General features: G+C 54.6%; 1 protein-coding gene across 6 annotated transcripts in view; it reads left to right on the forward strand.

The window, feature by feature from the left end:
• Positions 1 to 21,027, forward strand: part of ABCG1 (ATP-binding cassette, sub-family G (WHITE), member 1) — a 95,708-nt gene extending 74,681 nt beyond the window's left edge. For 4 of the 6 annotated variants that reach the window (XM_011954079.1, XM_011954082.1, XM_011954080.1 and 1 more), the window contains 11 exons: positions 2,080 to 2,130; positions 7,687 to 7,832; positions 9,567 to 9,690; positions 10,725 to 10,839; positions 12,736 to 12,884; positions 13,057 to 13,158; positions 14,934 to 15,102; positions 15,986 to 16,086; positions 16,365 to 16,523; positions 18,304 to 18,422; positions 19,955 to 21,027. In XM_011954079.1, coding sequence (XP_011809469.1) covers positions 2,080 to 2,130; positions 7,687 to 7,832; positions 9,567 to 9,690; positions 10,725 to 10,839; positions 12,736 to 12,884; positions 13,057 to 13,158; positions 14,934 to 15,102; positions 15,986 to 16,086; positions 16,365 to 16,523; positions 18,304 to 18,422; positions 19,955 to 20,183 — 1,464 coding nt within the window. In that variant the 3' untranslated portion in view covers positions 20,184 to 21,027. Of the gene's footprint in view, positions 1 to 2,079; positions 2,131 to 7,686; positions 7,833 to 9,566; positions 9,691 to 10,724; positions 10,840 to 12,735; positions 12,921 to 13,056; positions 13,159 to 14,933; positions 15,103 to 15,985; positions 16,087 to 16,364; positions 16,524 to 18,303; positions 18,423 to 19,954 lie in introns of all 6 variants that reach the window. The other 2 variants (XM_011954076.1, XM_011954077.1) reach the window with 1 other exon arrangement.

Genomic DNA, 21,027 nt, shown 5'->3' on the forward strand with positions numbered 1-21,027 from the left:
CGGGAGGCGGAGCTTGCAGTGAGCTGAGATCCAGCCACTGCACTCCAGCCTGGGTGACAGAGCGAGACTCCGTCTCAAAAAAAAAAGAATCCTTCCATTAAGAGGAGATTGAAAATCAGCATGCAGCTCCACTTGCCAATCATGGCTGGCTTTGTGTGGGGGACTGTTTATATTTCTGCTTCCTCCTTGTTCGCTGCAAAAAAAGAGTCCTCAGCCCTCATGTCTCTCCTGCTACCCTAGGAGGACATCCTCAGCTTGGTCTGCTCTGTGCTTTGGTCAGTAGATGGGAGTTCGCCTTGGTTTTCCACTTGGAGAGACCCTAACTTGGGTTAGGCATTCCTGACTTGGGTTGGGCAAAGCTTTCTCCCCATGGTGTCTGAGAGTGGCAGCTGCCCAGCGTGTCATGTAAAGGGCAATACCAAGGGGTTCTTAACTCAGCAAAGAGAAGCAGGTTACATTTGCAGACACATGATCTGCTCCCTAAGCTTCTTTGTGGGGAAACAGAAAGAGGAGAACCTGTGGGACTGTTCCCAATCACATTCCCTGGTCCTGCGTGTTCTGTGGGTAAGCGGATGCCATTCCCCTGGGCCCAGCCTCCCTGGGTGGTGTGTGCCCCGTGGAGCCCTGACTGTTGATCTGGCCTCCAAATGGATGTTCAGGTGGGGCACAGAGGATCTCTGAGGAGTTGGCAAACAGCTGCAAAGCAGCCGTGAAGTTTTTCTTGACCCTAATGTTCACTGTTCCATGTATGCCTTAAGTGCAAGTTCCATGCACACTCTATTGATTCCTGAGCAGCTCCTGCATCTTGGGTAGCCCGAGTTTGGCTTCTCAGTGAGTTCTTGAGTGAACCCCATGGCCACGTGCTCGAGACTCTTTGCTGGGACCCCAGCTCAATGGCTGTATTCTCCGCACATGCGACTAGGGACACCCGCCGTCCTCTCCCAACCTCGCCACTGAACCTGCTGTGAAATGATCTATTTTCAGAATCAAATTCAGTTCAATTTTGATTCTGAGAATTTCTTGAGGCCCTGGAGAAATACTTTGAGGCTAAGGTACGTGTTACCACTCAAGGTCCTGTCTCACACGGAGGAGACATTGGCCACCTGTTGCGGAGTCCCAATCCCACATCAGACACGGTTGTGCATTTTTATGCTTTCACCCTCACCACCAGGCAGACTGAGAAATGGCAGACAGTGGCACATGGCAGGAGCTGGCCCTGCCCAGGAGCGCAGGCCTGACCTGGTCCAACTCTGGGGCCTGAGACCTCTTTGCCACCCACCGCCCCCTCCACCACCCTGCATCTCACCCTCTCCTCTGATCCTCACAGCAAGTTTGCTAGCTAATGAGGTGGACAGAGCTTCGCCTCACTATTGTGCCTGTGAGGAAACGGAGACTGCATGTTTGCCCATGGCCACAGGAGGCAGGAGGGTGGAAGCAAGGCCAGTCCTGTGCATGGGGATCTACTCTAGGTTTTCCCAAGCAGGGCCAGGAGCCCAGTGCTGTGTTAGCAAATGGGATCTCAAAAAACACAACAACAAAACGCGGCATCCCGGTGTGTCGCCCTCGTAAATTCCTGTGTTGTAAAGACTCTCCCTGTGGATAAGTTCAAGCCTCAGCAGTTTAACAGGTGGTTTGTGGAATTCCTAATTCGCAGCACTGGTTCTGCCCAGGCTGGTCGCCAAGCCCCTGATGCCTGGGGCTTTCTTACCGCTGAATGGCCCACATCTGACTTCTCTCCTGGGTACAGCAGAGAATTCAACTGAGACAGCAGGAAGCGTGCACATGGACTGCTCTCCTGCGATCCTACCATTATTAAAGCAGGGGGCATTGGAAGCCAAGAACTCCTGGGTTTTCCATGGTGATCAGCTAGCTGCACCGTGGCTAGCGGCATTGTGACTAGCTGTACTGTGGCCAGCTGTACTGGGGCTAGCTGTACTGTGGGTAGCTGCACCGTGGCTAGTGGCTCTGTGGCTAGCTGCATCTTGGCTAGCTGCACCATGGCCTGCAGTGCGGGCTTGAGGCTCACAATGCCGATGGCCATCTGTTCTGCTTCTACACTGTTGTCCTTGTCCCCTGCAGGTGTCGGCACATCTGAAGCTTCAGGAGAAGGATGAAGGCAGAAGGGAGATGGTAAGTGGGTTGTTCGGGGCCCACAAGTGGTCCAGAAAGTGCAAGAAGTGCATGTGGACGGTGCGCCTGCTGGGGCATTTTGGCACTGGCTTTTCTTTGTTGATTTGTTTTGCCTTCCATACGTGGGACAGGTGACATTTCAGGGAGTGCTATGGCCTGTAGCAGCCAGAGGCCAAAAGAGGCAGATCTGGTGCACACGTTCATGGCTTTGATTCTCAGGTGCAGGAGTCAGAATGTAACGTGAGGGACAACAACCTTGGCGCTCATGGGGCCGGAAGATGCCAGCTTCAGGGTTAGACTAAGAGTGCTGCCCCTTTTAGTGTTTAATATGATCGATATTAGATTCTTTTATAAGACAGTAACAATGAAGATGGTTAGTCATTCGTTTAAAAATAACCACCCTCCACCCACCTACACTTGCAAGAAGAAATTTAGTTCTTACGTGTTATTAACCAGCCTCTTAAAAAAGAAAATAAACATGTTTCCAGGATGGTGAAGACTTTCTAATCCCTATGGCTACTGGTTTTTCAAAAAGACTATGAACCATCTGAATTTTTCCTGTTTTTTTTTTTTTTTTTTTTTTGGCTTCCTAAACCCAGGGAGCAGGGACAGGTGCAGGTGGGCAGAGCCAGGGGGAGCAGTAGAAAGCCACACAGAGGAAGAGGCAGCCTGGACTCTCACACCCTCCACAGAAAACCCACTGTCTTCCTCTCTACTGTGGCCAGTGCTGGTGGGATTTTCAGCGTGAGATGGAATTTGGGGAAACCCCCCTTCTATAAGATTATCTTTCTCCCCTAACACCCTTAAAGGACCACAGTCTGGCAGCTGAGAGTGGGGTTTGCTGGGTTAGTGCCAATGGCTCGACATGGCCGTTTGTGTTGTGGTATAAAATGGAGTGATTGATGGGATAGAGTCAAACATGCTGAGAAACAGTCACAGCAATTCTATTTCCGGCATTTCCCCCTCTCCTGTCATCTGTAATAGCTAATATTAAGTAAATGTAAACCACTTTGGTATGGAAAAAAGAGCTGGATAACCTTAATGCTCCTCCTCCCCCAGCAACTGTGCTCTTTGAAACTCAGGATTCAGCCCATGTCATCAGGGCTGGGGGGTAAAATGCCTGGTGCAGGTAGAAAGAGCCCAGTGTCTGAGAGAAGGAAAACAATTCTTTGTTGCTACAGAAAACATTTTGTGTGGAATTCTTTTATTCTGCGATTGAGAAGAAAATGGATGAACAGAACCCAAAAGAGAGAAAATGTGGAAATTACATGTGTTCCTGGCCCTTCATGGGGGCGGAAGACCCAGCCTTGTGAGTTTATTTTCTAGGCTGAAAAGCGAGAGCCCTCTCTGGACAGTGTTTTCTGAACAGTGTGACATAGACACACACCCCACACACACACCACCTCCCACGTGCGAGTGTTACTTATACCAAGTTATGGAAGATGAGTGTTATGGCCTGTATCCCCCCAAAAAGATGATATGTTCAAGCCTCTGCCCCAGAAACCCAGAATTGGCTGTATTTGAAGATCAGGTCTTTACAGAGGTAATGAAGTTAAAACGGGGTCATATGGGTGGGCCTCAGTCCAGTCTGACTGTGTCCTTGTAAGAAGAGGAGAAGAGAACCCAGACACACACCGAGGGATGACCCCGTGAGGACACAGGGGGGAGGCGGCATCTGCCAGCCCAGGAGAGGGGCCTCAGGAACCAGCCCTGCTGCCCTCAATCTCAGACTTTGGCCTCCAGAATTGAGACAGGAATTTCTGTTGTGGAAGCCGCCCGGTGCGGGAGACGTCGTTACAGCAGCTCGTGCTGACTGAGACGGCAGCGAACGTAACCAATGAAAGCCTTGGTTCCAGGCACACAGAAGAACACGGAGAAAAGCAGGTGTCACAGTTGAGTCTTGGCGGTCTCCCATGGGAGACGAATCCAAATCAACAGAACGGGGCCCTGGGCTTGAGCCAGGGTGACCTCCACTCTCCCTGTCTGAGGTCAGCTTTGCCACCCCCCAGTCCTGGGCCCTCATTCCCATCAGCTGCAGGACAAGATAAGAGGCCGGCAAGAGTGTGCAGCACCCCACGAAGCAGAGGCTTTTCCATCCGATGACTCAAGAAGCTGCTCCTCCCGAAGCCTGGAGAACTGCAGTGCCCCCGGGACCACCCCTTGGGGCCCTCCTTCCCATCCCCCAGCCTCCCTGCTTTCATGGGGTGTTGGAAGCACAATCCAATCTCTGCCTTGGATAACTCTCCATCAAGGTCCCAAAGACCCCTCCAGACGCTGGCCTGCAAGCTGAGGGGTGGCTGTGGGGGCTCCAAGAAGAGACGGTGGAAGTGGTCACTGATGCTCAGAGTGGAGGAGGAGCCGAGAGCTCTGGAGGGGAAGGCACTGGAGAGAGGGAATTCTGTCTTGATGACCCAAACCAAAGGCCCAAGGACAGAGCAGACGGTGGAGAGGGTCTCTGGGATCACTGGAGGCAGGGGGAGCAGACGCAGGAGGCAGAGGGTGGGGAGACTTGCTAACACGGAGAGGCCCTGGGGTGAAGCGGAGCTGAGCACACAGGGGATCCCTCCACCCTGGCCTCCTGGAACCCACCGGATGGCCTTGGGCCACTCTCTGCCGTGCCCCGAGCAGAGCTTCGCCTATAATGTAGGGACAGGAAACCAGGCCCCACCTCCCTTTTGGGGCAGTGCAACCTGAATTGAATGGATTCTTTAAGGTCAATGAGCTCGATGGAGCCCATGTGATCCATATGAGAGGAGCAGTGGGATTGCTTCCCTGCAGCCTAAGGCCTCTTCTGGCATAGCTGGCAAAAGTCGCCCTCCCCGAGGGCTGGGTGCACAGTGAGTGCTGCTCAGCAGGCTCCATGCCAAGGACACAGCAAGCCAGGCCCTTGGACTGCCAGAGCCAGAAGACCCAGAACAAGCCGGCATCTCAGTGGAGAATGGAGGTGCCTCCCAGGAGTAGCTACACGAGGCCCGAAGACAGATGGCACCCATTGGTGTGTGTCCTCGTGGTGCCTGGGCCCTGCCTAAGACACAGCCCGGATAAGAGCCTCCAGCTATTTTCAACTGGGTTTACAAGGGCAAAAATATCAACTCACGTGGCTGAATCATCCCTGAGGAGTGAGCCCCTGGCGCCGTTCTCAGATTCCTCTTCGGCTGGATGGAACAACACAGAGAGCCCTCCCCGCAGGACATGGAGGCCACACTACATCCTGCACATGCTTCTCAGCAGCAGACCCAGCTGTTCCTCAGCCATGGTGCAGGTGCCTCCCTGACGGGCCCACTGTGGTGCAGGTGCACACCTCCCTGGCGGGCCCACCATCAGGAGTGCTTCAGAACATGGCAGCAACTTCATGCCTTCACTCACTTCCCTCCAACCCCCAACGTACACCTAGGTCAACGTTCTCTGTGTCTCATGGAAACAAAATGGAATGGAATGTTCTAGAAGATTGTGGAATTTTGCTGTGTTGTACACGGCCTTCCTTGATCCTCAGCAAAGCACCCTCAATCCCCCAGAGCCCTCCAGCAAGGCCACTTCCTCAGGAGTGAGGTCTCCAGGAGCAGCCTGGGCTGCCGAGACCCTCCCTGGAGCACCCACTGGGAAGCCCCAGGGGGGCTGGAGCTACAAGCAGCCTTGCAATTTTTTTTTTGGTTTGTTTAGGAAAAATGTATAAATGACTGAGATCATTGTTAGTTCTTTCTGACTAGTCTTTAAAACAGAACCCATCTGGGTGGTATCACTCTTGAGAGGACACTGGAGAAAGTGGAGTGGGCCCAGCTCATGGGCAGGGGCGCGGAGGGAAAGGCACCCTTAGCAGCCTCCGCTTCCAGCATCCCCTCTGTGAGGGTGGAGAGAGAGAAGATGTGCCACATGTGTGGGGCCCCCACAGTGAGCCTGGAAGCACCAGAGCCATTCAGTCGGCCGGCAGCGTCGCCCAGTGGTTCCAGAAGACCTGGAGGCCTCGTCCTGGGAAGACCAGCAGTCGATGCCGGCCGGGAAGAGGGCCCTGCCCACCTTGCACGCCCCCCACCCACCAGCCTTTTCCAGACAGCCTCCTAGAAGCTGTTTCTGAGTTGGCGGCCCTCAGAGCCAGGCATCCAGGGGAGGCACCAGGGCTGGGGTGAGGGCATCAGCAAGGAGGCTCAGGACAGGGCTGGAGCCCAGGTCAGCTGACGCTGTACTGCCACCTGCCCCGGCCTGTCCAGCAGCCATGCCCTGGTTCTTTCTGTCACCAAAGCTGCACTTTGTACTGACTATGCATAAATAATTCAAAAGCTCAGAGTGGAAATTTTCTTCCTTGAGAGTTCTTCCTCCCTTCGGATGACTTCATCTCTCTAGAGGAGCTGCGGAGTAGGGTCCACTTGCTATGGCCGCCAGGGGCCGGCCACCACAGGGCTGCCCTGGCGGGGTGGGGACAATAGCTGGGTGAATGTTGGAGGGAGCTACAGGCAGGCTGTCCCCAGGGTGGGGAGGCAGGGATGGCAGCGGCTGACCCAGGGCCTGCTTCTGAGACGATGCCGGGGCTGAAAGCAACATCAAACCGGCACAGAAATCTGCTGACCTTTGTGTTCCCTGAGTCGATACAGGATCAATAATCCGGAGCAGACAGGGAGGGCTCCATGCACAGTGCCCTGCTTATGTCTTGGCATGCAGCCTGCTTCCCGGAGCCCACGCCGTGGTGTGGCTACCGTGGGTCATAACTGCTTTGAGGGGCACTGCAGATCTGTGTTGTTGCCTTCCTGGCACCTCAGAGACCTTGTTTTCAAGTCAAACCTATTTACAAGAACAAAAGTGACTCTGTCCCCCTTCCCGAGAGCCCTGGCGTGTGTGACTGTGTTCCTGCCCTTAACGCCTACCTCAGCGATGACAGGAGTGCTGGGAACAGTCCCCGCAGACTTCACGCTGTCCCCCGTGGACTCCACCCTGTCCCCCTGCGGACTCCATGCTGCCCCCCACCACGCATTCCACGTTGCCGCCCCGACAGACTCCACGCTGCCCCCTTGCACTCCATGCTGCCCCTTGCGGACTCCACACTGCCCCCCATGGACTCCATGCTGCCCCCCGCACTCTGCATTCACTCTTTCAAGGAACCGTCACAGCAACCCTCCCCTTCGTTCTGGGCAGGAACCACCAGAAATCGTGCATCCTCTCATATGTCCATTCATCAGCCACTGACTGGACACCTCCTCCATATGGGGCACTGGGCTAGGCTTAGCAGTGAGGAACGTGCCCTGGGCACCTGCCAGAGTGCCAGAGACCATATGACTGATGAGGATACAGGCTCTCGTATCTGACCTCAGCACTGTTGCACAGCCTCTGGGCAGTGCAGAGCCTCTGGGCAGTCTCTGTCCCTCATCAGGACTGCTGACGTAGAAATGGCACCTGCCCCACTTGGCACTGGGCAGCCTGGGGTGGGCTCGACTTCCGCGGCCTCCATGTGGACCCGGCACCGTGTGTCCAGCAGGCTGAGGGCGACCGTCCGGTCTTCCCGTGTGGGCCGTGGAGGTGGTGAGCTTTGGCGGGCAGCTCCCAACGTCTCTGGTTCTGTTGCCCCAGGTCAAGGAGATACTGACAGCGCTGGGCTTGCTGTCTTGTGCCAACACGCGGACCGGGAGCCTGTCAGGTGGTCAGCGCAAGCGCTTGGCCATCGCGCTGGAGCTGGTGAACAACCCTCCAGTCATGTTCTTCGATGAGCCCACCAGGTAAGTCAGGAGCGTCTGGGCTGATGTCCAGGGGCAGGAACAACCCCTCTATTCAGCAGTTCTTCCAGGTGACCCTGAGATCCTGATGTAGCCTCAGAAGGGGTGAGCTCACCCAGCAGTTCCTCCTTCCATCTGGGACCACTGGGTAAAAGAGCTGACTTACGCCCCCTCCCTCACTCACTCAGAGACATGCCTGTGCTCAGGCCTGCATGGCATGTGTTGACCCTGGGGGTATGGCTTTGGGAGGAACTTCACAACTGTCCAGGCAGGACAGAGGTCGGGGGGGGTCCCCAGTCCTCTGGGCAGCGGGGAACATCCTTTCACGATACACGTCTTTTCCTTGACACGAAGTTCCTCATGGCTCAGCCACTCTGAAGGCCAAGGTCATGGGACGCCCTGGGAAACGGTCTGTCCTCAGGTGTGTTCTGGAAATGCCCTGCAGTTCAGCACATCAGAGGCTCAGAGATGCCTGCAGGACAGAATCCTGCCTCGGTTGCTCACCAGCTCTCTATACCCACGGGCGCTCTGACCCCTGTCCTGGGTGATGCCCTTTACGTGCGGGGCTCGCCTGTGGAATTGCTGCTCTGGAGTCCTGGCTTCGGTGCCCCCGGCCGCAGGTTGAGCTCGCCTGACTCCTGCATGTGTCCTGTTCAGTTGTCCCGGGGAGGATGGGCGGCCAGGAACAAGGCTGCTCCTGAAATGACTTAAGCCAGACTTTCCATTGTCTCATTTCTGCCCCTCACTCACCTCTCCAGAGTCCGGCTAGATTTGACAGCAACGTGACCGTGACCTTCTGGGGTTCAGGAGGGGAGGCTCAACTGTTTTCTTCTCTTGGGCCTGCACAGCAGCAGCCCACAGTGTCTGTCAGATACTTCAGGAAAACAGACCACAGTGAACCCTTGAATAGCATCTTGCAGGCTGAATGTCCTGAATGCCCTGAGATGGGCGGGCTCGGGGACTGCCCAGCGCACACTGTCCTCTGGGCCTGTCACTTCAGAGTTGAGGGGATGGGAGCAGGAGTAGATGTGAGGAGCCAGGAAAGGAGAAGAGAGAAGAGAGCTCCCCCCAAGGACACTACTGTACAGTGAATTACCTGCCGGTGTAAAGCCCACCTGGGCTGCACCAAGGCTGCCTTCTATGGGGTGACACCCCCATCGCCAGCCCCATAGATGGGAGGTGGGGAGTGGGGGGTGGTGACTGCGGAGCACTAGACCACCTGAGGCACAGCTGCCTTCCTGGACAGTTGTGAAGTCCCCTCTGCCCAGATGAGTGGGGACCCCCCAACCTCTGTCCTGCCTGGACAGTTGTGAAGTTCTCCTGATGCCCAGATGAGTGGGGACCCCCCTACCTCTGTCCTGCCTGGACAATTGTGAAGTCCCTCCGCCGCCTAGATGAGTGGGGACCCCCACCTCTCTCCTGCTTGGACAGTTGTGAAGTCCCCTCCCACCCAGATGAGTGGGGATCCCCCCCGTCCTGAACTCTGGCAGGAAGGCTCGCTGGGGTCCCTCCATTCTTGCCAGGAATAAAATGTAACATGCAAAGCCCCACTGTGTGCCCCGACACTAAGCAGCAAAACAAACAGCAAAGCAGAGCCCTGCCTGGGACGGGGCAGCTGCAGCTACAGGCCCCTGATGCCAAGCCCTCTGGGACAGGAGCTCCCTGGTCCCCTGGGACCTGGGGCCGTGGCTTGTTCCTGCCGCCCACGGGCGTCTCACGATGCCCCTTGACTTGCAGCGGCCTGGACAGCGCCTCCTGCTTCCAGGTGGTCTCGCTGATGAAAGGGCTCGCTCAAGGGGGGCGCTCCATCATCTGCACCATCCACCAGCCCAGCGCCAAACTCTTTGAGCTGTTCGACCAGGTACGCGGGCCCCGGGCCCTCCCCACCAGATCACCGCTGCACTCAGGTCAGCCTGAATGACACCAAACCCTGGGTACCCTCGGCCTTCTGTTAGCTCGTGGGGCATCTTCATTTTTGAGGGCGTTTAAGTGCCAGGTTTTGTGAGACTTGCGGAACCACATGCAGCGAAGGGGGTGTGGAGTGGAAGTTGCTGAGCAGGGTCCTCTCTCGGTCCTGGTGGTCGGTCGTGGGATCCTGGGTGTCACCAGCATTGTAGAACTTCATCACCTCCCCTGTTAAAAAGGGAGGGAGGGACACTTGTTTTCCAGAATTAATAACGGATTACAGCATTTGCACAGTATCATTTGGTTTATAAATCTCAGGTTTTGGCCAGGCACGGTGGCTCTCCCCTGTAATCCTGGCACTTTGGGAGGCTGAGGTGGGCGGATCACTTGAGCTCAGGAGTTGAAGAACAGCCTGAGCAACATGGTAAAACCCCGTCTCTACAAAAGAAAAAAAAAGTACAAAAATTATCCAGGTGTGGTGGCATACTCCTACAGTCCCAGCTACTCAGGAGGCTGATGTGGGAGGATCACCCGAGCCCAGGAGGCGGAGGTTGCACTGAGCCAAGATCGTGCCACTGCACTCCAGCCTGGGCAATAGAGCAAGACCCTGTATCAAAAACAAAACAAAACAAACAACAACAACAACAAAAAAAAACAACTTAGGTTTTGATATTAGTCTGAGCAAAAATAGTCACAAAGGGATAAAATGTGTATAGCTCCAAAATTTTTTCTGAGCAGGGGGTTAGCATGAAAAATAAAAAGCAAGCAATATAATCAAATCATCCCTGGCCGTAGATCTTCTTCCCTGGCTTTTCACAGCTTTCCCTTCACATGCTAATAGGACCCTTGGGGGTGATGTAAAGCTCTCAGGAGAGGAAGTGGCTGAGCGTTTGGGCTGACCGATTGAGTGGTTGGTTGATTGATTGAGAGCTCCGGTTGCTTTCTGTGGAAGGCAGGGCTTGATCCCTTTCTCTCCTTCCTTTTTTCCAGCTTTACGTCCTGAGTCAAGGACAATGTGTGTACCGGGGAAAAGTCTGCAATCTTGTGCCATATTTGAGGGATTTGGGTCTGAACTGCCCAACCTACCACAACCCAGCAGATTTTGGTAAGCGGAGCCCTGAGCAGCTCAGGGAACGGGAAGGGGATTTTCCTCCTCTATAGGTTTCACTTTTAGTGAAAAGTGCAGATGCCCCCAACTCAGAAACCACTTGACTATTCCACAAATGGCTCAAGTGTCATCCAGTGATAAAACTTTTAAAGAACAACAACAACAAAAAGGTGCCCTTTCCTCTAGACTCTGGGTAAAACCATCTGGCCAGCCCATCTCTGCCTCTCTCCTCTCTCTGTGTCCTGATCGCCTCCTCTCCTGAGGACAGCAGTCATTGGATTCAGGATCCACCCTAAGTCCAGGATGATTCATCTCAAGATCCTAATTACCTCTGCAAAGACCCTTTTTCAAATAAGGGTGCGTGGTGACGGTCCAGATGGACTTCCCTCCTCCTTCGCCTTCCAGCCATCAGCCTTAATCTGTCATTTTTCTTTAAAATATTTGATTCGTGCAATTCCCAGGACTCGTATTTTCTACCACACTATTTCCCAAATTGTGTTCCATGAGACACCGTTTACGGGAGGTGCCTCTCACTCACAAGGAGTAGGCTGTGGTGGAGAGGAGAGAGGGAGAGGGGTGCAGGAAGTGTGGTTTAAGAGGGGATGGGACCTGGGAGGACTGTGGTTCTGGCTTTGTGCTTGCTCACAAGGGAGAGTAACAGATCAGTAACGGGTCAGTAACGGGTGCTGCTGAGTGGGCAGGGAGGAGAGGTCTGAATCCTGCATGGAGATGAGAACCTGGAGGGAAGGGCGGGCAGGAAGGAGAGGAAACACGGCACATGGGGATGTGGAGAGATCCTGGAGATGAGGGTGTTCTGGGGATTCCATTTCCTCAATGTCATCTGACCAGAGAGTGGGAGGTGAGCGGAGTATGACCCACTGTGGCGGGTGTGGGTGACCAGAGGGGTCTGGAAACGTTGCCTGGCAGTGCTGTGGGCTCATTTAGAGCCCTTGAGGATGACTTTCTGGTAGGGCCAATGTGTCCTGGTTTGTGGCTTGATCTAGGGGGTGTGGTGGCCCCCGTACCAGCTGGGAGGAAGCAAGTAGCTGGCTCTGCCAGAGGGAAGTGCGGAAAAGGGAAGGGCGTTGAGGAGCTTTGGGCCTTAGCAAGATCGTTACTGGAGTGGGAGGCGAGGCGTCGCACAGGAGGACACGGAGGCAGGAGAGGGCAGAGGGGTTGGGAGAAAGCAGAGGTAGGCAGAGGGAAGGAGGCCAGTCTGCACGGGAGTGTGGAAGGAGTTGCAGGCTGCAGAGGAAGTCGAGGTGGAGGGTGACCTTAGGGGAGCAAGTCCGAAGGCAGAGCGGGAGGTGACGCTCGGGATGTGGGAGGAAGGAGCAGGTGGGGAGAGCGTGTGCAGGAGACACTCACCGGGATCTGAGAGGTGCAGGTGGAGAGTCCTAGGACCTCCAGGTCCCCAGGGTGCCAGCCACTGGTATGGCGATGGGCATGTCCTTCTCTGCCGTCTTGTAGAACTGCTGCGGCTCTCATCACACCCTGCCAAACCACAAGCTCCTCGAGGAGGAGTCCCTCAAGGAGGAGTCCTTTGTTCTGCTCCCCTCCCCAGCTCCACCTCGGAGGCTGGCCCAGAGCAGGCATTCAGTAAGTACCGGCTGGATGAGCAGTCGGTAGATGCAGGAGCTCATTACTTCTCAGACCACCGACAGCACGTGTGTTTGCGTTTCCAGTCTCCTGACATGATAAAGGGCCTTGCTGGGGGTTTTGCAAGCCGCACGCTGGTTGATAAATGACTTTGACATCATGCCATGAGCACCACCAGGCAGCACCTATGGAATCACTTTAAAACATTCCCACTTGGATAACGACTTTCGCATTTGGGTGATTGGGCCGTCCTTCCTGGAACCTGGGCTGACCCTGCGTCTGTGTCTCCTGCAGTCATGGAGGTTGCATCCGGCGAGTACGGTGATCAGAACAGTCGCCTGGTGAGAGCGGTTCGGGAGGGCATGTGTGACTCCGACCACAAGAGAGACCTCGGGGGTGATGCCGAGGTGAACCCTTTTCTTTGGCACCGGCCCTCTGAAGAGGTAAAGCAGACAAAACGATTAAAGGGGTTGAGAAAGGTAATGCAAATCCTGAAGCCCCCTGGGGAAGGCTGCACGTGGCACTGTGCACCGCTGCATGAGAGCTCTTTCTGAGCAAGAAGGAGCGGCGGCTCTGACTGGCTTTCACCGGTTCCCCTCTTGCGTGTCTCCTCAGGACTCCTCGTCCATGGAAGGCTGCCACAGCTTCTCTGCCAGCTGCCTCACGCAGTTCTGCATCCTCTTCAAGCGGACCTTCCTCAGCATCATGAGGGACTCGGTAAGGCCGCCCCACATCTGCTCCCATGGCTAGGGAAGTCGTGTGACATTTTCTCCCAGACTCATCCTGACGGAATGTGTTTGTTCATTCTCACATTGCTATAAAGAAATGTCTGAGGCCGGGTGTACTGGTTTACGCCTGTAGCCCCAGCACTTTGGGAGGCCAAGGCAGGCAGATCACTCGAGGCCAGGAGTTCAGACCAGCCTGGCCAGCGTGGGGAAACCCCATCTCTACTGAAAATACAAAAATTAGCCGGGCCTGGTAGCGCATGCCTATAATCCCTGCTACTCAGGAGGCTGAGGCAGAAGAACTGCTTGAACCCAGGGAGCAGAGGTTTCAGTGAAGCAAGAACGCACCACTGCACTCCAGCCTGGGTGACAGAGCGAAACTCCCATCTGAAAGGAAGGGAGGGAGCGAGGGAAGGAGGGAGGAAGGGAGGAAGGGAGGGAGGAAGGAAGGAAAGAAGGCAGGCAGGAAGGAAGGAAGGCAGGCAGGTCTGAGCCTGGGGAATTTATAAAGAAAAGAGGTTTAATTGGCTCATTGTTCTGCAGGCTGTATAGGAAGCATGGCTGGGGAGGCCTCAGGAAACTTTCAATCATGGTGGAAGGCAGGGGAGGGGCAGGCTTTCCCCTGGGAAGGGGAATGGAGCGCTACACACTTTTAAACATCCAGATCTCACAATAATTCACCCACTGCCACAAGCACAGAACCAAAGAAGTCCACCCCCACGATCCAGTCAGGCCCCATCTCCAACATCGGTGATTACAATTTGACATGAGATTTGGGCAGGGACACAGACCCAAACCATACCACCATACTTTCAAATTACTTTTCTTCCATTTGCAATAGTCAGCGTTCACTGTAATGCTGCAGTAACAAACACTCCCATCATGTACGTGTCCCCCTCCACTGATATTTGTGTCCTGCTTGTGTTAGGGGTGGCAATGGTGGGTTGTGTCATGGCTCCGTCCCATAAGTCTTCTCATCCTGAGACAGCTCCTATCTGGACATGCGTTTCTGCAGCATGTCAAAGGAAAAGTGCAAGAGAGAAACCAAATGACAGCCCTTAAATCTTCCAGTTGGAGGCGGCAAATTGTCACTTGCACTCACATGCCATTGGCCTAAACAAGTCACATGGCCGAGCCTGAAACCAGGGCTGTAGGCAAGTCCATTTCTCCTTCAGGAAAGCACTGTGAATTACGAGGATTGGGGTGGGGGGCTGGACAATTCCTTATAGGGAAGGAGGTGATGAATACGTGGGAACCATAGTTCCACCAGAGAAGTGGACAATCTGGCTACCAGCTTAGGAGTGGCTGAATGCCTGGCATGGCTTCTGGGACCTAATTTGAAAGACAGAGAGGCTCACCGCAGCCCGTGCCAGAGTTCTTGGAGCCTCTGATATAGCCACTTCTCCCTCACCATTGTTTTTACCTTTCCTCTCTTCTGAGGGTAGACTTCGTTTGTTCTCCATTTTTAAATCTTTAACAAAGGATAGTAATTATGTCTGTTTTGACACAACAAAAGCTTGACATGTGTGCATATGTATGTGCAAGCATGCATTGTGTGTGTGTGTGTGTGTGTGTGTGTGTGTGTGTGTGTGTAGGTGAGTTGCTTTAGGGTTTGGCTTGTTTTTCTGGAGGAGAAGAGAGGATAAAGTCCAAGAACTGCTGTCACAGAGTTCAGGGTCCCGTGCTTCCAAAGGCCGCAGCCAGGTTGTTCTCTGGGCTGAGGACAGCTTTGCACATGCACGGGGTAAGACGCGGGTCTGTCCCCAGGTCCTGACGCATCTGCGCATCACCTCGCACATTGGGATCGGCCTCCTCATTGGCCTGCTGTACTTGGGGATCGGGAACGAAGCCAAGAAGGTCTTGAGCAACTCTGGCTTCCTCTTCTTCTCCATGCTGTTCCTCATGTTCGCGGCCCTCATGCCCACTGTTCTGACATGTGAGTGACAGGCCACAGACCCCTTCTTCCTTATTTTCAATTCCTACCCAAGCTTGGGGGCCTGAGGTCATGCCTTGACCAACAGATGAGTTTTCTAAACACAATGTTTTTGTTTTTTAAAATATCATCTTCTTTGTTGACAGATGCAAGTTGTATTGTATTTGCTGTTAGATAAGAAAATACAATACTTAAGCCAAAGGAATGAATCCCGAATGGAAGACTTTTAAGCATGGCGGAAGGCTGATGGGAGGGGGATTTCTCGAAGATTCACTGATTAGGAGCCCCCCAGGTCTACTACTTAAGCGTTACCTAGTTCAATTGTTAAGATAGCCTACTATCTTAAGCACAGCCCACTTCAGGAGCAGAGAAGCTCTCTTAGATGGATCTCCACACAATTCCAGTTTGTTCACAAGGAGGCTGCCCTTGGTCACTTTGGGCGACAGCGAACACAGCTGCTGCTTCTCCAGAACTTCAGCATAAACAGCCCCTCCCTAGGTACCTCCTCCCCAAGCGGCCCCTGATTTCCAAGAGCAGCTCACAGCTTTGCTCACGGGAAGGGACTACGCTGATGTGGAGTTTCAGAAGAGGCTGACTTAGGAAGAGTAAGGCCAGGCATGAATCCTTGCATTCATCACTAAGATGATGCCTTGTGTTCACAGACACGCTCCCCACCCTGATTCTCCACCCGATGGCTCTTCAGGTTATCCACATGGGTGGCGAGTTTTTCAGGCTAGCAAAACACGTCCTCTGCTTGTTCAATCTCTCAGTGCCCTAGGCCAGAGCTGGGTTACGAGCTGCTCAGCTCAAGATCGCCAGTTGGAATGTTAAACAGACTCGCTGCGCATGGTCGCTGACCCTTCTTTCTTACTTTTCTATCTCCTAGTTCCCCTGGAGATGGGAGTCTTTCTTCGGGAACACCTGAACTACTGGTACAGCCTGAAGGCCTACTACCTAGCCAAGACCATGGCGGATGTGCCCTTTCAGGTGTGTTAGCCAGGGGCTGGAATAGGAAACGGGGGCAAGCGTTCTCCTGTACACCCTTTATATTGAGTAAGAGGGCCTGCCAGGGATGCAGGGTGGTGTGGCCCGACGTCGGGAGCTCTGGTGGGAGCTCTGGCAGGAGCTGTGGGGAGTGGGGAAGGACCCGACTTCGGGAGCTCTGGAGGGAGCTACAGGGAAGGGCTGGCTGCCCAGGAGCTTTGCTGTTGGCCTGCGGTAGTGAGAAGCGGCTGAGCCCGAGGCTGATGGGCCCTTGTTTCCAGATCATGTTCCCAGTGGCCTACTGCAGCATCGTGTACTGGATGACATCGCAGCCGTCCGATGCCGTGCGCTTCGTGCTGTTTGCCGCGCTGGGCACCATGACATCGCTGGTGGCACAGTCCCTGGGCCTGCTGATCGGAGCCGCTTCCACGTCCCTGCAGGTGCCAGCCCAGGAGGCGCTGAGTGAGGGCATGAGGGCTGGGCTTCCCTGCACCATCTTGGCCTGAGCTAGGGGGCTCTGCCACCCCTCCCCCTACTTCTGCCCTGACCCTCCTAGATGGGGCCGTTCCCACGGGAAGGGCCCACATTATCGGGGGTCAGGATCGGCTGGCTTCCACAGTGCACACAGCGGGCAGCGTCACGTGTGCTGACTGCCTGCTGGGCGCCCTTCCCAGCCTTTCCCAAACCTGAGCTCCTGTAGCCCAAGCACAGCCACGGTTAGGTGCTGTGCTGGCCCCATTTTACACAGGGGGGCACTGAGGCCCAGAAGGCAAAGTGATTTGTCAGGGGGTCACACAGCTGTCTCAGGAGCCAAGCTCTCAACACCTACACATCGCTGCCTCTGCGGGGACCCTCGTCCTCTCCATGGGCCCCTTCCTCCTCCTGTCGCCCACCCTGTCCCCCGACCTGCCACCCACGTGCACCTGCAGGTTCTCTACCTCTGTGGCTTTGGGACACTCGGCCTGAGCCTGTCCGTCCGGACAAAAGCACTGCTCTCGAGGCCCCCAGGGTCCCACGCTGGGTGCAGTGTATTCCTGGGTTGCCTCCAGTCCACCACGAGCCGGCTGCCTGGCCCCCAGGGCCCAGGTGCCCTCCCCCTAGATGAGGATAGCCACGGAGCCCGGCTCACAAGGCTGCCATGGACCAAAGATGACACGGCAGGAAGGTGCCGGGCCCACACTAGCTGTAGCAACCCATGTCCCCCAAGGCCAGCCCCAGCGCACCTGCTCAGCCACCGCCAGGCCCCCTGCCTAGGGCACTCAGGCTCCGCAGGGGTCACTAATCAGAGCAGGACTGGGATGCCGCTGTCTGCACGGTTACACACGGCACACATGCACACAGACACTACACACTACACACACCACACCACACACCACACACCGCACAAGACAAACACCACACTGCACACTGCAGACACACCACACTACACACACCACACTACACACAAATACTGCATACCACACAATACAAACACACCACACTACACACTACACACCACGCACTACACACACATCACACTGCACACTGCAGACACAGCACACTACACACAAATACTACATACACACCACAGTACATACCACATACCACACCCCCCACACACACCACACCACACGCTACAGACACCACACACCACACAGCAGACACTGCACACACCACACACACTCCACATAACCTGCTACCCCCCAATCACTCACAGCGCCCTGGCTGGACCTGTGCTCACTGCGAACCCTGAGTCACGGTGGTTTGTTCCGTCTCTGGGCTGCTCTCCCAGAGGGGCCGACAGGCAGGCGCCCATCCGGCCTATGGAGGCTGCAGTCCTTCCACTGGGCCCCGACCGAGGGGGTGCCCGCCACACACCTGCCACGGGCCAGGCACTGGCCTTAGCCCCCCGGGGACAGCTGTGGAGGAGCAGGCAGCAGCCCGTTGAGGAGGGTGTGTCCCCATCTGTCTGGCCTGGGCACGTCCACCGGGTCCCAGCTCATCCTGGGCTGTAGGGGCCTCTGGGGCTGCCACGTCACAGCAGGGCAGCTGGGGGATCCTCAGAGATGGTGACCCCACACCTCGGGGATGCTGCACTCTCTGCCCCATTAAGGACCCTCATTACCATGCCCAGAAGGCACCCTGGCCCTGCCCCAGGGGAAGCTGGGGTGGGCGAGCCTCCTCTGCAGGAGGCCCGGCTACAGGTTCTGCTACATCTGTCCCGTGTGCCCCCAACTCCAGGTGGCCACCTTCGTGGGCCCGGTGACAGCCATCCCCGTGCTCCTGTTCTCGGGGTTCTTCGTCAGCTTCGACACCATCCCCACGTACCTGCAGTGGATGTCCTACATCTCCTATGTCAGGTAGTGGGCGCGGGGCACGCATGGCCTGGGGACCGAGGGTGACGAGGGAAGAACTGCCTCCAACAGCGTGAGGGGCTCCCAAAAGCCACCCTGGGCTGCTGGCCAAGTGCAGATCACACATCTGAGGATCCAGGCCTTCCATCTTCCTGCTAGTTCCACCTGCTCCTCCCCAACACACACACACTAAACAAGGAGGCCACACAAACCAGCGCTTCGCACCCCAAGGGCCATGGCAGGCCCAAGTGTTCTGGGCGTTTCCAAGAGCTGCCTTTGGTGGAAGCCCTTCCATTTTTTAGAAACGTTCTTCCTCCCCGAAGTGCACAGTGCTCCTAACAAGTGCTGATTGTAAAACCTTTATAAGAAATCTGGTGGGGGCTGGGTGTGGTGGCTCATGTCTGTAATCCCAGCACTTTGGGAGGCTGAGGCAGTCAGATAGCTTGAGGTCAGGAGTTCGATACCAGCCTGGCTAACATGGCAAAACCTAGTCTCCACTAAAAACTCAAAACAATTAGCTGGGCATGGTGGCATGCAACTGTAATTCTAGCTACTCCGGAGGCTGAGGCGGGAGGATCTCTTGAACCTGGGAGGCAGAGATTGCAGTAAGCTGACATTGTGCCATTGCACCTAGGTGACAGAGTGAGTGAGAGAGAGAGAGAGAGAGAAAGGAGGAAGGAGGGAGGGAAGGAAGGAAGGAAGGAAGGAAGGAAGGAAGGAAGGAAGGAAGGAAGGAAGGAAGGAAATCTGGTGGGAAACAAGTCATTTTTAAACAACTTTTTAAACATCCTAATATCTTGGAACAAGAATGCCCAGTGCCTCGGGTCCTTAGTTACAGGGTTTCGTGCCCTCTGCGGAGCGGGGTGTTGGCACGCTGGCCCCACCAGGGGCAGCACCCATCTTCTGAGCTGCAGAAGTTCCACGTGACACAAAGATCCAAAGTTTGGAACAAGCTCTTCTTTTCTAGAATGTCAGTTCAGACTCAGGTATATTGTTCAAGAAAACAGAATGAAAACAGAGCCCTTGTACAGAGTTTCAACAATCTGTGTGTGCTCCAACACCACGAAATCAGAAACCGACGTCTTTCTTCTCAAAATGAGTGCTTTTGTTCTGACAGGGTGGGGCTGGAGCAGAGGGAGAGAGGGGGCAGGAATGTTCCATATAAATCTTCTCAAGTCCTTGCAAGTTGGCCAGCCCATGATTCCCTCCAACCGACAGAAAGCACGTAACCTCGGAAGTGAACAAAAGATTTCTCAGTGCATTTCACCAGTGAATGCATATGTACTGTTCATTCAAGTTGGTTTTTTGCTCGGGGCCCTGGAGGAAACAAAATTGGAAGAAAAACATAGTGGAGCTGTTGCCCGTGTTTATCTTAAGAAGATGGTGGGCGGTGAGGAAGTATTCTGGGGAAGGCAGCCCTTTGGGAAGGGAGGACAGCCAGGCTGGGAATCACAGGGACGGTGAACAGCATTGGCCTTCAGGCACCAGTGTGGTTGGCTGGGAGAGCGCCCTCCCTCACGCCCGGCCTTTCCTCCTAGGTATGGGTTCGAAGGGGTCATCCTCTCCATCTACGGCTTAGACCGAGAAGATCTGCACTGTGACATCGACGAGACGTGCCACTTCCAGAAGTCGGAGGCCATCCTGCGCGAGCTGGACGTGGAAAACGCCAAGCTGTACCTGGACTTCATCGTACTCGGGATTTTCTTCATCTCCCTGCGCCTCATTGCCTATTTTGTCCTCAGGTACAAAATCCGGGCAGAGAGGTAAAACACCCGAATGCCAGGAAAGAGGAAGATTAGACACTGTGGCCGAGGGCACGTCTAGAATCGAGGAGGCGAGCCTGTGCCCGCCCCACGACGCAGAGACTCTTCTGATCCAACCCCTAGAACCGCGTTGGGTTTGTGGGTGTCTCGTGTTCAGCCGCTCCGTCCAGCTGGGCTGGATTCTCTCCGTTCCCCTTTCTAGCTTTAACTAGGAAGATGTAGGAAGGTGGGTGGTTTTTTTTTTACATACAGAATTTTAAATACCACAACTGGGGCAGAATTTAAAACTGTAACACAGCTGGTGACGAGAGGCTTCCTCAGTCCAGTTGCTCCTTAGTACCAGGCACCGTGGGTGCTGGATGGGGAACCGCAAGCAGCCTCTCGGCTGATGGCTGCACAGTCAGATGTCTCGGGGCAGAGGGGCCGAGCACGGAGCGATTCCATTTTATGACTGTTGTTTTTCATAGTTTCATCTTTCTAAGGTGTGTCTCTTTTCCAGTGAGAACTCATTTTTGCAAGCCAAAAGTTAATCAATTGCATTCATTTTAAGAAACTACCTTTTTAGTACTTGCTGAAGAATGATTCGGGGTAAATCATGTACTTTGTTTAGAGAGGCAAGGGGTTTAACCAAATCACCTAGCTGGTCTCATACGCAGACAGCACTTGTGAAGGATTGAATGCATGTTCCAGGTGGAGGGAAGACGTGGGCACCATCTCCACTGAGCCATGCAGAAATTTTTAAAAGCTATACGAAACATTGTAAGAAGACATTGGCCAACTCTTTCAAAGTCTTTTATTTTCCACGTGCTTCTTATTTTAAGCAAAATATATTGTTTGTTTCTTCCTAA

Source organism: Colobus angolensis, unplaced genomic scaffold (genome assembly GCF_000951035.1).
Source record: "Colobus angolensis palliatus isolate OR3802 unplaced genomic scaffold, Cang.pa_1.0 Scaffold38, whole genome shotgun sequence".
Taxonomy (NCBI): Eukaryota; Metazoa; Chordata; class Mammalia; order Primates; family Cercopithecidae; genus Colobus; species Colobus angolensis.